We start from the raw sequence: 14,453 nt of genomic DNA, 5'->3' as shown, positions 1-14,453 counted from the left end.
TGATACTGTTTTTATATGGCTTTGAATTATTGTTTTTATTGTAATTTGTGTTTATATTTCTGTATGCTGCTTCAAGTACTTGAAAGGCTAATAAATAAATTCCATATTATTATGGAAAAATGCTTTATTGTATAAGAACTCTCTAGGTTTAAATAAATTATAGCAGTTATTCCAGGAGAAGAAAATAACTTCATTTATGATGCATGCATTCAAATACACAATCTAGCAGCTGAAGATTAGGTTTCTTAAAATTGTATTCCATTAACCCAAAATAATATGAGCCAGCCAGAAGTTACATATATTTATGAAATGTTAATTTTAATAGATGAAATTGTTTACTTCTTCTGTTGAATGGGAGTTAATAGTGCTTATCTTTGGTTTGTTTCCTGCTGAATCTCTCACCTCCACCCTGATCCCCCCCCCCCCCCCGGATGTTACTGTTAAATAGATTTCATGATGCAGATTTTTGGAACAAACAGAAACGTCTTCCTACCTGATCTTTGAATGGTTTATAGAATCACAGACAGAAAGTAGTTCTTCTCACATTTTATACCAAAAGATCTTGTGATGCTTGGTTGGGTTTTAAAGGTGTTAGACAAATGCACAGGAGATCAGGCTGTTGATGGCTACCAGTCAGTATCAGAGGCAATGTGTCTATAAATGCCAGTTGTTAGGAACTTGGATGGAAAGGTGATGTTGCATTCATCTCCTGCTATAAGCTTCCTGTGGGCCTCTGGTTGGCTGCAGTGGCCAACATGGGCTTAAATGTTGTTAAGTTTTTGTTCTCTCAAAATACTGGAACCAAATCGGGTAATCTAATGAATGCCTTTGAAAATGAAAAAACCACAAATATCTCTGGGCAGTGGCCACAACTGAGGAGCAGGTACTCCAGGTCCAAAACACAGAAACATAGAAACAGAGCGAGTCAGAAGGGGCCTCCCGGGCCATCTAGTCTGACCTCTGGCACCAGCCAGCTCCGCTCACGACATGCCCACCATATGCACGTCCAGCCTATCCTTGAACACCCGCACCGATGGGGCCTCAACGACCTCTCATGGAAGCCCATTCCACACCCTCGGGGTCCTAACTGTCAGGAAATGCTTCCTGGCATCTAAATGGAACCTTGGCTCCCTGAGCTTTGCTCCATTGGAGCGTGTCTTGCCTTCCTCTGCAGGGGAGAACAGGTCTCTACCCACCTCCATGTGACATCCCCTCACATACCTGTATGTCACCAACATATCTCCTCTGAGTCTCCTCTTCTCCAGGCTGAAGAGACCCAGTTCCCTCAGTCTCATCTCATACCCCATCCCCTGCAAACCGGCCACCAACCTTGTGGCTCTATGCTGCACTGACTCTAACCTGGCTATATCCTTTCAGTAATGAGGGGCCCAAAACTGAGCACAATACTCCAGTTGTGGGTGCACCAGAGTCGTGTAGAGTGGTAGTAATACCTCTCTTGATCTAGGAGCCACACTTCTGGCTATGCAACCAAGGGTGGTGTTCGCCCTCTTGACCACTGCATCACACTGCTGACTCATGTTTAGCCTGCAGTCAACCAGTACCCTGAGGTCCCTTTCACAAGTGCTGCTCTCCAGCCACTTGTCACCTAACCTGTACTTATGACAGCTATTCCTATGCTCCAAGTGCAAAACCAAGTGAATGCCATCCTGTGGTCTCCTGCCCACTTCCATAGTCTGTCCAGATCCTTTTGGATCTGGAGTACCTGCTCCTCAGTTGTGGCCACTGCTCCAGTTTTAGTGTCATCTGCGAATTTGATCAGCATACTGTTCACCCCTTCTTCCATGTCGTTAATGAAAAGATTAAACAGGATCAGCCCCAGGACAGAACCGTGGGGGGCCCCGCTTGTCACTGGCTGCCATCCCAATGATTCCCTGCTAATGGTTTCCTTCTGCTTTCGGTCAGTCAACCATGCCCTAATCCACCGGACAGTGCTTTGGTGTATCTCAAAACTCCTCAGTTTCTCCACCAGGATATCATGGGGTGCTTTGTCAAAGGCCTTGCTGAAATCCAGGTATACCACATCCACTGCATCCCCTCCATCTAGCCATCTCGAAACCTTGTCATAGAATTCCACAAGGTTTGTCTGACAGGACCTGTTTTTGCGGAAGCCGTGTTGTGTGGCTGTCAGCCTCCCTTCCCTATCTAGCATCACTAGATCTCTCTTTATTATGAGCCTTTCCATTGTTTTTCCTACAATGGACATAAGGCTAACAGGTCTATAATTCCCTATGTCCTTTCTACTACCGTTTTTGAAAATTGGGACCACTGATGCCACCCTCCAGTCCTCTGGAACTTCACCCATTCTCCATGAGGTCTCAATAATGGAGGCCAGCGGGCGTGAGAGAACCCCTGTCAACTCTCTAAGTACTCTCGGGTGTAACCCATCAAGGCCTGGTGCCTTTGTAATGTCCAATGCCCTGAGGAGCCCCTCGACTTCAAGGGGGGGTGACTCTAATCTGTGCCCCTAAGTCCCCAACCTCATCTAATCTCCTATGTGGATATCCCCCGTCCTGCTTTGAGGAGAACACAGAGGCAAAATAGTCATTTAGCATCTGTGCCTCATATCAGTCACTGAATCTTCTTCCTCCTTATTTAGTGGTCCCACCACTTGTCTCCCCTTCCTCTTCCTATTTACATGCTGAAAGAAGCCCTTTTTGTTGCTCTTGATATTCTTGGCAAGTCTCAGCTCGTAATCAGCCTTAGCCTTGCAAAGAATCCTTCCAAAAGGATCTGGACAGACTATGGAAGTGGGCAGGAGAAAACAGAATGGCGTTCAGTGTGGATAAGTTCAAGGTCTTGCACTTGGGACGTAGGAATGGGTGTCCTAAGTACAGGTTAGATGACAAGTGGCTGGAGAGCAGTGCTTGTGAAAGGGATCTCGGGGTACTGGTTGACTGAAGGCTAAACACGAGTCCTCAGTGTGTTGCAGTGGTCAAGAGGGCGAACACCACCCTTGGTTGCATAGCCAGAAGCATGGCTTCTAGATTGAGAGAGGTATTACTACCACTCTATAAGACTCTGGTATGCCCGCAACTGGAGTATTGTGCTCAGTTTTGGGCCCCTTATTACAGGAATGATATAGCCAGGTTAGAGTCAGTGCAGCATAGGGCCACAAGATTGGAGGCCGGTTTGCAGGGAAAGCCATATGAGGCGAGACTGAGGGAACTGAGTCTCTTCAGGCTGGAGAAGAGATGCAGAGGGGATCTGTTGGCAACATACAGGTATGTGAGGGGGTCACACGGAGGTGGGTAGAGACCTGTTCTCCCCTGCAAGGATAGGCTAGACATGCACATGGTGGGCATGTCATGAACGGAGCCGGCCGGAGCCGGGGGTCAGACTAGATGGCCCGGGAGGTCCCTTCTGACTTGCTATGTTTCTGTGCTTCTATCTCTAGTATCCAGATGGACAGGGCAGGAAGGAGAGGCCTTCCTCTCTACCCTTTCGCTTCCTCTCCGTCTGTGGTGATGATGATTTCCTGCAGTAGGCCTTTAATTGAATTTTTAAATTATGAATGAACTGTCATAAAGCTTGTTAAGTACGGGTTGTTCATCTCAGATATTCATAACCTGGGCACTACATGCTTTGACTTGGTTTGAGACTTTGTTTCAATATGGACATGGAAACTAGGAGAATATGACCAAATATCAAGTAATGTGAGAGAGCCTTTCTTTCTCAGCACATTTTCCAGAATATTTACCCTTGGGATTTAGCAGTTAGGGATAAGATCTGTTGTCTTAAAACTAAAACAGCTGTTACTGCTTCTTTTGAAAACTTGCCACACTGCCAGAATTGTTGGCAGTGTGGCAAGCTTCCTAGCTTATTTTGGTAAAAGGTCAATTTGTACTTAAATTCTAAATGTTCAGGACAGAAATCAATAAGTCAAGCCTTTAATCAGCATTAAAAACTGGGATGTACAAATTCTGAACCATCAGACTGGAGAAAGGTACACTGCCATACTCTGGTGCCCTGACCTCCCTTTGCTGTATGCTTCTTGAGCAATGATGATTCTTCTTGAGCAATGATGATGAGCTCAGCAGGTAGATGCATTTTGATGCCAACACAGATGCATTATTTTTTAAATTAGTCTTTGAATGTGAATTTCATCCAAACAGAAAGCCAATGTAAAAAGGGAAAAATAGAATTTTCTTACATTAGTTAAGATAAATCAATTACAAGACATATGTATTAACTGTATATCCATAAGAAGGTAGAAGTGTATAAAAATACACCTGTCAATAGAAACAATTATGCACAAACTTCAGAAAAAACAGACTGAATATCCATATATTTACAGTATCTGTCTGCAAACATAACCATAGCTGATGACAGAAGAAGGGGGCTGTTACTTTGAAAATTGGTCTTTAGAAAACCCTGTAACAACTTTGGCTTTTGATCAGGGTTTGAATGATGAGAGAAATATTTGGAATGTGGAAGAAATGTTCCTCTATGTTAATTCAGCCAGAGAAACTGGAAAACTTTCTTTTCAAACTTCACAGCAAGCAACTGCTTAATTGGACTTGCACCGAGTTGCAACTCCAAGCCCGAGCTCAAATGAGCCAGAGGGTGTTATATCGTTACACAGCATGATTGTTGGCACCGCTGATCTCCTAACCTCCTCTCAGACACATGCAGCCCCAGTTATGATTCTTCAAGGGAGTTGTCAGTGCTGAGTCATGCTTGCAATGGCTCTTGCAACATGGCAACAATATTAATTAGCTGTATCAAAATAGGCAGCAATATCTATTTCTGCCATTGGTTGCATGTTTGATTTTGCTAACCCTGAGGGGTTGGAGCTGGCTTTGGCAACATCAGAAGATCTGGGAGCCAATTTCCAACCCCTGCCGCTGCATACATGCACAACCTTGAAATCACCACTGCTTAACTGCTGCCAGATTTTGTCTTCTGGCCCTCTCCCTTTGTTCAGCCAGACTCTGGACTGGGCCACCTTCCACCATGTAAAGAAGTTCTTTAACTTAGAACAAAAAGATTTTCAAAGCTCAAGTTGCCGCTTTATATTATCTTAGACAATTCAAATAGTATTACTTGCTGCCTTATACCAGACTTTGTCCACCTAGCTCAATACTGGAGATACTGACTGGCAGAAGTTCTCCAAGGTTTCAGACAGGATTTTTTCTTAGCCCTACCTGGAGATGCCGGGAATTGAATATGGGACTTTTTGCATGCAAAGGCAGATACTGTAGCACTGGGTTGTTCTCTCTCCTCTTGAAGCAAAGAGACCAGGGCAAGATTTTCTCATAATTGCATCCTCTTCATGCTATGTTTCTTTTCTTTGTGGCATGCCACAAAGCCCTCTGCAGGGAGGCAGGCAAAGAGCACCTTGCAGATTGAAACATGGATATGAGCAAAAGAAAGGCCAAGAGAAAGGAGGAAAGGTTGGAATGTCTCAGAGGGCAGAGAAAGGGCGCAAGAGCAGCTTCAGAAAAGCTCATATCTTGGCCCCTCCAGCATCCTCCCTTCTCTGCCCCTTTTACTCCTCTCCATTGGCACTTTCTGAATACCAGAGAGCAGCCTGCAGGGGTTTTCCTGCACCAACTGAAACAGGGAGGAGGGTTATAGCTCCTGTTCCCTTCTTCTGGGACGGAGCACTGTCTGTGACCTTGAAGCTGGGAATCTAAACTAGCCAGTGGCTTCTCAGATAATGTTCAGGCGCCATAGGTTTGCTTAAGCTAAAACATGTTGCTACCCTCTTCCCCACTCGTCTGTTCAGCCTCTGGTCCTGTGTACCACTGGAATGCATTCCACAAAAACGTCTCCAGAAAAGAATCTGGCCCTTGGGCTGAAATTGATTCTGTACCTGTGACATAGAGGAGGATTCACTCCTCCTCTCCAGTGTCCATCACACACATTAATTTGTACACTACATGTCTCACAGAGCTAGGATGCAGGGGCAAGATGGGCTCTGTGTTGCTAGCAGAGAACCAGAAGTAGGCAAAAGATCCGGTCAAATGTATACAAGAGATGAGGGGGTGTGAGATGATAAGAGAGGGAAAATTTGATTGGATTGTTTTTGTAACCAGATAGGTTCCCAGATTGTATATTGAGACGTGCTAGCTTGTATATATGTAATTGTAATTCCTATATTTGACACTGGCATATAGACTTTTATAATAGTTAAGTTCTTGTAATCTTCTAAGGGCACTTAACAATAGGAATTAACCCTGCACAAATCCTGTGGAAATGAATGCAAACATAATGTTTGCCAAATCCTTTGTTTTCCATTGCTGCCTTCCTGCTAGTTCTGTATTTTAATTAGGGCTAAAATGACAGGTTCAGATGTAATGAGAAGTTAACTTAATTAAGGGCATGTTTGGACCTGTGGAGGTCTTGCATGATATGTAATTATTTCAAATGATTATTGTAGTAACTGGGACAGAGGGGCTTTTCTATCAAGAGAACACAGAACAGTACTTACAAGTTTTTTAAAAAAAACCATTCCCTAACTTTTAAACTCCATACAGAATGTACAAAATTTACTACATGGTCTGTTTATTACTCCTGCTAGAAGATTAGTTGATCTAAGAAAAAATATTAATCCCCTGCCTGGCCTCTGCCTCTCCTGAGCTCTATTCAAGCATTCCCAAAATGGTTAAAGTAAATGTGTTTGGAAAGGCCCTGCCCTCTGCTCATGTGTTTCCATTGCCCTCCACTTGTGGAAGGCAACTTTCTGAGGAGAAGACTGCCCTATATCCAAAGGGCCACTGTACAAGAGCAAACACCAGAAGGTTCTTCCCTTTGAAAAGCTGCCTTCCTTGCAGTGCAGGGGGATGAAAATGCATGAGGAACACCGTCCTTCTCCTCACATACTTGCTTCAATCACTTTGAAGGAAAGCCACCTCCTAAAGAGGGCTTTTGTTGAACAGTAATCTGGGTTTTTTGCAAGTCATATCATCAGCCCAAGATTTGAGAATCTGACACACCTGTCTAAAAACAGCATGCTATTATCAGAATCTCCCCTTGCTGTAAGATTTGATTCAATTTTTCCATGTCATCCATGGCTGATCAAGCGTTTCCGGATGCATTTCTAAGGGTCAGGAACTGTGAAGCGAGGCTGATGTGGTGACATTCTGCATATGCCAAAGAGTCACTGAAGTGCATTCATGAATACTGTATGATATTATATATGTGTGTGTGTGTTCACTGATACAAATTTTAAAAACTCAAACCTGAAATGCCTTTTCTTCAAATGCTGACTGAATGTTGGGGCTTGGCTTCCTTTTATAGTCTGCAACTACACAGCCTTCTCTTTTTACTTGTAAACTGTTTAGTATATGATTCATACTAAATATTTATTTCATTTGTATACCGCCCAATGGCTGAGGCTTTCTGGGCGGTTAACAAAAATGAAAGTAACTTGGGGAATGCAACAATTTGTGTATTTTTTGTTTATGATAACATTTATATCCCCCTTTTCCTCTTGCAAGGAACCCAAGGGAACCCAAGTGCTGCCACCTCCTCTCCCAACTCTCAAGTAAGGCTAAGAGGCAGTGACTGGCACAAAGTCTCCCAGTGAGCTTCATGGCCAAGTGAGAACTAGAACATGAATCTCGCAGGTCCCCAGACCAGCACTGTAACTTCTTCACCATACTGGCATTTGCAGGGGGTGGGGGTGGGGGTTGAAGGTTTTATTGTGAAGTGCAATTAGTCCAAATATAGGTATTTCCAGTGTTACCATGTAACTTAGCTTTTATACCTCCCTACACATCCTTATTTTAGAAGGAGGGTTTGCCTTGAAACATTCCTCTGTGTTTTAAAGAGAGCATGGTGGCATGAGGGAGGGAAGTGCTGCAACTCTGTCCCCTCCACTCTGGTCTTTCTGTGTAGATGGGGCAAGTCTGAAGCAGGGGTGGTGAATCTCTTTTAGCCTGAGGCAGAGTTCCATTTTGGAGATACTTCCAAGGGGCCCTGAAGGTAAACAAGGCAAAGGGGTGGTGCTGGAACAAGAAAAACTCTAGCATATTTTAGCTTAAAGCTTTTTCTGCCAGTAACAGCAATTTCCAGATGGTTGGGGTAGGGAAGGGGCATGTGGCCACCTGCAGTTCTACACCCTTGGTATGAATGGAAAAGCTGCAATGATCTTCCATGAAATGCAGTTGTCCTGCACAGCCAGGAATTGAGAGCACATAGAGCATGGCTGAAAGCAAGCTTCAGCCTCTTCTCAAGCCTTCCCTGTCAACAACAGGGATACCAGGGTGGAGGACATGGAGCTGGAGATGTCTCCACTCCATGCTTTGTATTTCCAAACACTTGAAATACAGAGTCATCAAGAAGTATGGTATTTCTTTTAACTTCTTCCCGTATTACAAGAAAGGTAGTATATGCCAGGTTTTTGACTTTGGACAGCAGAGCTCTGTCCTTCCCACCCAGTTTCAGAATTGTTTTCCCAAGTAATGGGGTGGTGCTGTTTGGAAAAACATAAGCCAAAGCCCTTCCTGGATGTGTAAAACTAGTTGCATGACTTGGTTTGGCATAGCAGGAACAGAGGAAAGTCTCTTCCCCCCTCATTCCCATTACTGAACTGATTTGGTTCTTGGAAGGATTTCCCTTATCACTGATAACTTAATCATTATAAACTGAAAACAATAAAGGCTGTAAACCCATGCATGTTTACCTGAAATTTTACTCCACTAAATTCAACAAAATCTGCTTCAGAGAAGAAACATTTAGGATGTAATGTGAAATATGCTACTCTTTTTCTTTCAGAAATCTAACATATGGGAAACTGGCATCTCCTCTCACCTGGCCCCTACTACACATTATCCCTTTTCCCCATTTTAGCCTTTTTTAACTAATTGATGCATGCAAATTTCCAGGTGATTTCCACCTGAGTACAAGGCTAGGGTAAGTTAACCAGATTGGTGAGGGATCTGGAAAAAATGCCCTGTAAGGGATGGTTGAAAGCACAAGTATGTTTGCTTTGAAGAAAAGAATAAAAGAATTCTGTCCTGTGTGGTGCTACCTTTGTGTCTTCCACAAACCTCTCCATGCCCTCATCCAAGTCATTTATTAATTTCAGATCACAAGATCCCACTTTGCCATTCCTTTTCCAAGCCAAGAAGCCTCCAAATAACCAAGCTGGTGTTCCAAGCCAGGCTTGCAAGTGAACTCAAGCTTGGCTTGGAACCATAAAAATGTAACATTAATATTCAGCAGAATGAAGGAATTAAAGATGTATGGACTATACCATTAGCAATATGGTATTAAGAGTCTAAGCACCATCCAGCCTTCCTGCAGTTTTGTTCCCTGGGGCAGCCTTATGTATTTTCACTTCTAGGAAGCCTAGTCAGTGGTGAGACATCATGGGAGCAGGCCAAAACCTCTGGAGGACCACAAGTCCTCTGGAGGACCACCTCTGGAGGATACCTAAAGAAGGTGTCTCTGGATCCAGAGATGGCCGCCAATTACAGACTGGTGACCAACATCCCGTTTTTGGGCAAGATGTTGTAATGGGTGGTGGTGGGACAACTCCGAGTACTCTTGGATGAAACTGATTATCTGGACCCGTTTCAGACCTGGTTACGGGACTGAATCTGCCTTGGTTGCCCTGTATGATGACCTGTGTAGGAAGAGGGACAGGGGAAATGCATCCCTGTTGGTTCTCCTGGACCTCTCAGTGGCTTTCGATACCATCGACCATGGTATCCTTCTGGATAGGCTAGCAGGACTGAATAGGAGGCACTGCTTGGCAGTGGTTCTGCTCCTACCTTGACAGCCAATTCCAGAAGGTGGTGCTGGGGGACTTAGCTCTGCCATGGAGTACCGCAGGGCTCCATTTTGTCCCCCTTGCTATTTAACATCTACATGAAACCACTGGGAGAGGTCATCAGGAGGGTTCAGCTACAGAGTCATCAGTATGCTGATGGCACCCAGCTCTACCTCTCTTTTTCAACTAATCCAGATGAGGCAGTGGCTGTCCTGAACCGGTGCCTGACCGAAGTAATGGGTTGAATGAGGGCCAAAAAAACTGAAGCTCAATCCAGATAAGACAGAGGTCCTGTTGGTTGGTGATTCGAGCTTCCGGGTAAGTGACTTGGGCCCTGCCCTGGACGGGGTTGCACTCCCTCTATAGGACAGGGTCCGCAGCTTAGGAGTGCTCCTAGACCCAGAGCTGTCCTTGGAAGCCCAGGTGATGGTGGTGGTGAGGAGTGCCTTCCTTCAGCTTCACCTAATCCATCAGCTGCATACTTACCTGGAAGAGAACTGCCTAGCAACAGTGACACAGACATTGGTTACTTCCCGCTTGGATTATTGTAATGTGCTCTACGTGGGGCTGCCCTTGAAGACAGTCCAGATACTTCAGATGGTGCAAAATAGAGTAGCCAGGTTGCTGACGAGGACTGGGCAGTATTCTCATATAACCCCAGTCCTCTACCAGCTTCACTGGCTTCCCATTGAAGTCCGGGCTCAATTCAAGGTGCTGGTTATTACCTATAAAGCCCTAAATGGCTTGGGACCTAAAGGAACGCCTTTTTCCCTACATGTCCTCCCGCCCCCTAAGATCGGCAGCAGAGGCTCTCCTCCGAGAACCCTCTTTGAAAGAGGTCAGGAGACAGAGTACTCGAAGGAGGGCCTTCTCTGCGGTGGCACCCCGACTATGGAGTGTGCTCTGTAGAGAGGTCCACCTAGCACCATCGTTATATGTTTTTTGGTGCCAGGTCAAGACCTTTTTTTTTGGCCAGTATTTTAACATATAGTAATTTTAATAGTGCAAGACGTATTTAATTTATTTTAAATAATGCTCAGTGTGGAATAGTTAACTTATTTTATTGAAGATTGAAATAATGTTGTAAGCCATCCAGAGACAATAGTAATAGACGGCTTACAAATTGTTTTAAATAAATAAATAAATAAATAAATGAGTTGCACTTCCCCCCTCCCCAGTCTTAGAGCAATGCCATGTAGAGTTTTCCCCCTACTATCCTGTGATGCTTGCAGTTTTAGTTAGGGAAGGCATGAATTAGCAAGTATTGGGTAATTTGCCAAGAAAGCATCAGGCAATGGAGATGGAGGATCAAACTAAGATCATTGATTGATTTGGCTGCTAGTTAATATCCCTTTAAGAGTTGTGCCAGCTTTATGACATAATGTACATGTTCACTCCACTGAGAAAGAAGAGCATATAAATGTGATGAATGATACAAGCTTGAGATACAGTGACTTAAACTGAAGACGTAGTTGCCTTAAACTAGGAGTACAGCACCTCAGAGGCAGGGCCAAAGTCCCCAGCCTTCTGAGGTTCCCCAGAATGGCCATATCGGGATCCACTGCCTTTCCTGCAACCCTCAATCATTTGAGATCTCCTGGATTGAACCCTAAATCCACATTGAAAATGAATATGTGTACTTTAGCCCAGGTTGGCTAGATAAAGCATGCAGATATTGCATTTTTATGGTATAGACTTCATTATATTTTGGCAAAAGATAATTGTTTTCTCGCACTTCAGTAGCAAAGTTGGGCTAGTCGCAGTTGTGGGGAAAGTATCACACTGTTCCAAGCTGTGTTGCCATAATTGTTGTCATGTTTCCCTGGACAAGAAGAAATCACATGACTAAAACCAGCTTCTCTACCTGAGGAATTCTGGCTGGGGCTGATGGGAGTTGTATCCCTGGAGGGTACTAGGGTGAGGAAAGCTGCATTAAAGAATGACTTTTGAATTTTGGCCATGGGATATATTCCAGATCTGACCTCAGGTCAGCCCCTCCAGAAGGATCTATGGATGAGGTTTGGTTAAGTCATTTTTCCTCTCTCTGACCCCTTTCCAGGTGGTAGGCTGCCAAGGATATGCCACCCTGAGTTCCACAGTTAGGATAGAAGGAACCAGCCTTCCATTGTTACCAACACAGCTTGCTTTTATAAATTTGCTTTTCAAACTCCCTGTGATATGCATTACAATATAGATACACAGAACTAGGAATAGGGATAGATTCACCTTATGAAATAAAAGGAGGGGGAACTGTGAAGGGGGAGGACTGTTCTTGTCTTCATTTTTAAAAATGTACTGCTTATTCTCCACCCAAGGCTATTACGATAGCAGCCCTAACTGTGATTACAGGCTCTGCTACTTGTGCTAGATAAACCTTCCCTAATTGAGTTTCAAAGGCTGACATAACAGCATGCAGTCAACTCAGTAAAACAAATGCTGCATCTGATGGGCAGCCACCAAGAAACAGTGGCTGCTAGCCATGTTGAGTCATTTTCATTTCTGCTTCCCTCCTCATATCAGCAGCCTAAGAAGTTCAGGAATGTGGCTGTAGCTCAGTGGCAGAGCATCTGTTTTTATGCAAAAGACCCTGGGTTCAAGATCCACTCCGCCCAGGGCTAGGGAAAGATCTCTTTATTTGTAGGAAGTCCCAGTTTCAGTCACCAGGTTGACATTGTAAAAGATCCTGGCCAATAATCCATTTAGTGATCACTGGGTTAGATGGACCAAGGTAAGACAACTTCATATGAGTTGGTACAGCAGAAGAAACTATTTGCTGCTGCATGGTGAGAAAGCACAGCTTAAGATATTAGCTTGGGAAGTGGAGAACATGCTGTTGGGTATTCCTTGGTCACCTCCTGCACTAAGTGCTGGGTGAATGGAACTCCTTGGTTCATAAATGTTTTATTTTGTAGGACTCAACTGAGTGTGTGTATTGTTGTTTTGCATTATCTTTTACAGCTCCCACCCCTCCTGTTTGCCCAACTGGAGAACCCTGGTGGCCAGGCCCGGTTATAATTATTGCAGCATGCTGCACCACACCAGTGTTCCTCTTTCTAGTTTTCATCATTTGCTACAAAGCCATAAAAAGGTAAGACTATGTGAGTGTATTCATGCTCGGAGCAGCGGGATAAGCTGTTTTGTAGATATCAGGCTGTTAACAGATCCTACAAATCCCTGAGAAGGAAGACGGTTAATGTTTCTCAACCAGTGCCTTTGTTGCCTTGATTCCAGGATCTCCTATTCCTATTCACTTCTTTTTTCCTTCCTTTCTGACCCATAAGACTATTAGCTCATCCTCCTTGTATGACCCAATTCCTTCCCTGGGAGACTTTTGTCCATGGACTTGCCAGGTCAACCATGACTTCCTCCATGTATTGTCCTAACCAGGGTCACAGTGACACCAGAAGCCTTAGAGCATGTGGGAAGAGCCTAAAGTTAGGCTTCTCCCCAACTCCAGCTTCAGTCCTCCAGAAGCCAAGCTAATGCTGGTACTGGGGAGAGAGCTTCAGCTCCTTCCCAGGGCTTCTCACATTACACTGTGTTGCAGTGGCACCCATGCTCTGGTGGTAGTATAGGAAGCAGGCCTTAAAACTTGCTCATTATGAGCAAGTCACCCAGAGAGCTTTGCATAGTGGACACTACAGAAACGTAATAAATAAAGCCAGAATTCTTAGCAATTTGGCTTGCCATTTTCTGCAGATATAGCCACTGTGCATATGTGCAACTTGCAGCTGCATTCACTTCTTTCCTTTCATTTGTATCTTCCCCACCCACTGTCTGCGATAGTGTTGCAATATTGTGATAAAACATATTTAGAGTTATATCAAAAATATTTTGTGGGTGTTTACCAATGCACAGAAGTGTAGATGTGCATCCATAAAATGGTGTAGAAAAAGCATCCTAATCCTAGGGTAAAATCCTAGTCAGGGTAAAATCTTTTTCTTTCTCTCTTTCCCTTTCTCTTCATTAGCTACTTTAAAAGCCATTAAATTTATTGTGCAATAGTATCTCAGTTTCATCCAACAACATGGGGTATATCTTTCCTTGCATACATTTTTATTGAAAACTTTATACAGAAATGCTGCATTACTGCAGATGCACAAATGTCCCCTCTGTTTATTCATGGCCCTTAAAATGGCACAAATTTCCCTTTACCACCAATTAAATTTGCATATATTTCTGCATAATGTTAGAAATGTCAGGGAATTGAAATAACCTTGCAGTGATTCTAAAAGGAGTGATGAAAAAAGGAGAGTTAGTATCTCCCCTTTATGGAGTAGCTGCAGACTGAGAAAGTTTTGAAGAGGAGTGTACGGAAAACTGTCAATTCAGCACTAAAATTGTGAGAATTATGTTACTGAGGGGACATATTTTGTCTCAACCACCATTGTGGTGCGCCTTCTTATGCCACCTTTTTTCCTTCATTTAACAGTGCTTTTCAATGGACAATTTGGCAATTGGTCCTTGACAATTTTGTGCAAATTAGCCTATGCATGGTCTCATCTTGACCATCTGTTACCTATTCCAAGTTACCACTCCCCTTGACAGCTGAAATAGAAAATAAAATTGACCAGCCAAAACTATTCATACATAAGAGTGCATTTGCTCACTTGCACAAGAACAGGGAATGAAGGCATATAAACACACGTGCACAATCCTTAAAATAAAATAGGCTTTGGAAGGAAAAAAGGGGGGTAGCAATTGGCACAGG

The 14,453-nt window shown here is 43.8% G+C and overlaps 1 protein-coding gene across 1 annotated transcript in view; it reads left to right on the top strand.

Moving 5' to 3' along the window:
- PRIMA1 (proline rich membrane anchor 1) overlaps positions 1-14,453 on the top strand; it is a 63,233-nt gene that overhangs the window by 37,447 nt on the left and 11,333 nt on the right. Inside the window, exon 4 of the mRNA XM_044436784.1 lies at positions 12,701-12,830. Within this exon, the coding sequence (XP_044292719.1) occupies positions 12,701-12,830 (130 nt within the window). The remainder of the gene's footprint in view (positions 1-12,700; positions 12,831-14,453) is intronic.

Source organism: Varanus komodoensis, unplaced genomic scaffold, assembly GCF_004798865.1.
Source record: "Varanus komodoensis strain SLA01 unplaced genomic scaffold, ASM479886v1 scaffold3, whole genome shotgun sequence".
NCBI lineage: Eukaryota > Metazoa > Chordata > Lepidosauria > Squamata > Varanidae > Varanus > Varanus komodoensis.
The sequence above is the reverse complement of the archived record's forward strand: the minus strand, read 5'-3'. Positions and strand labels throughout refer to the sequence as shown.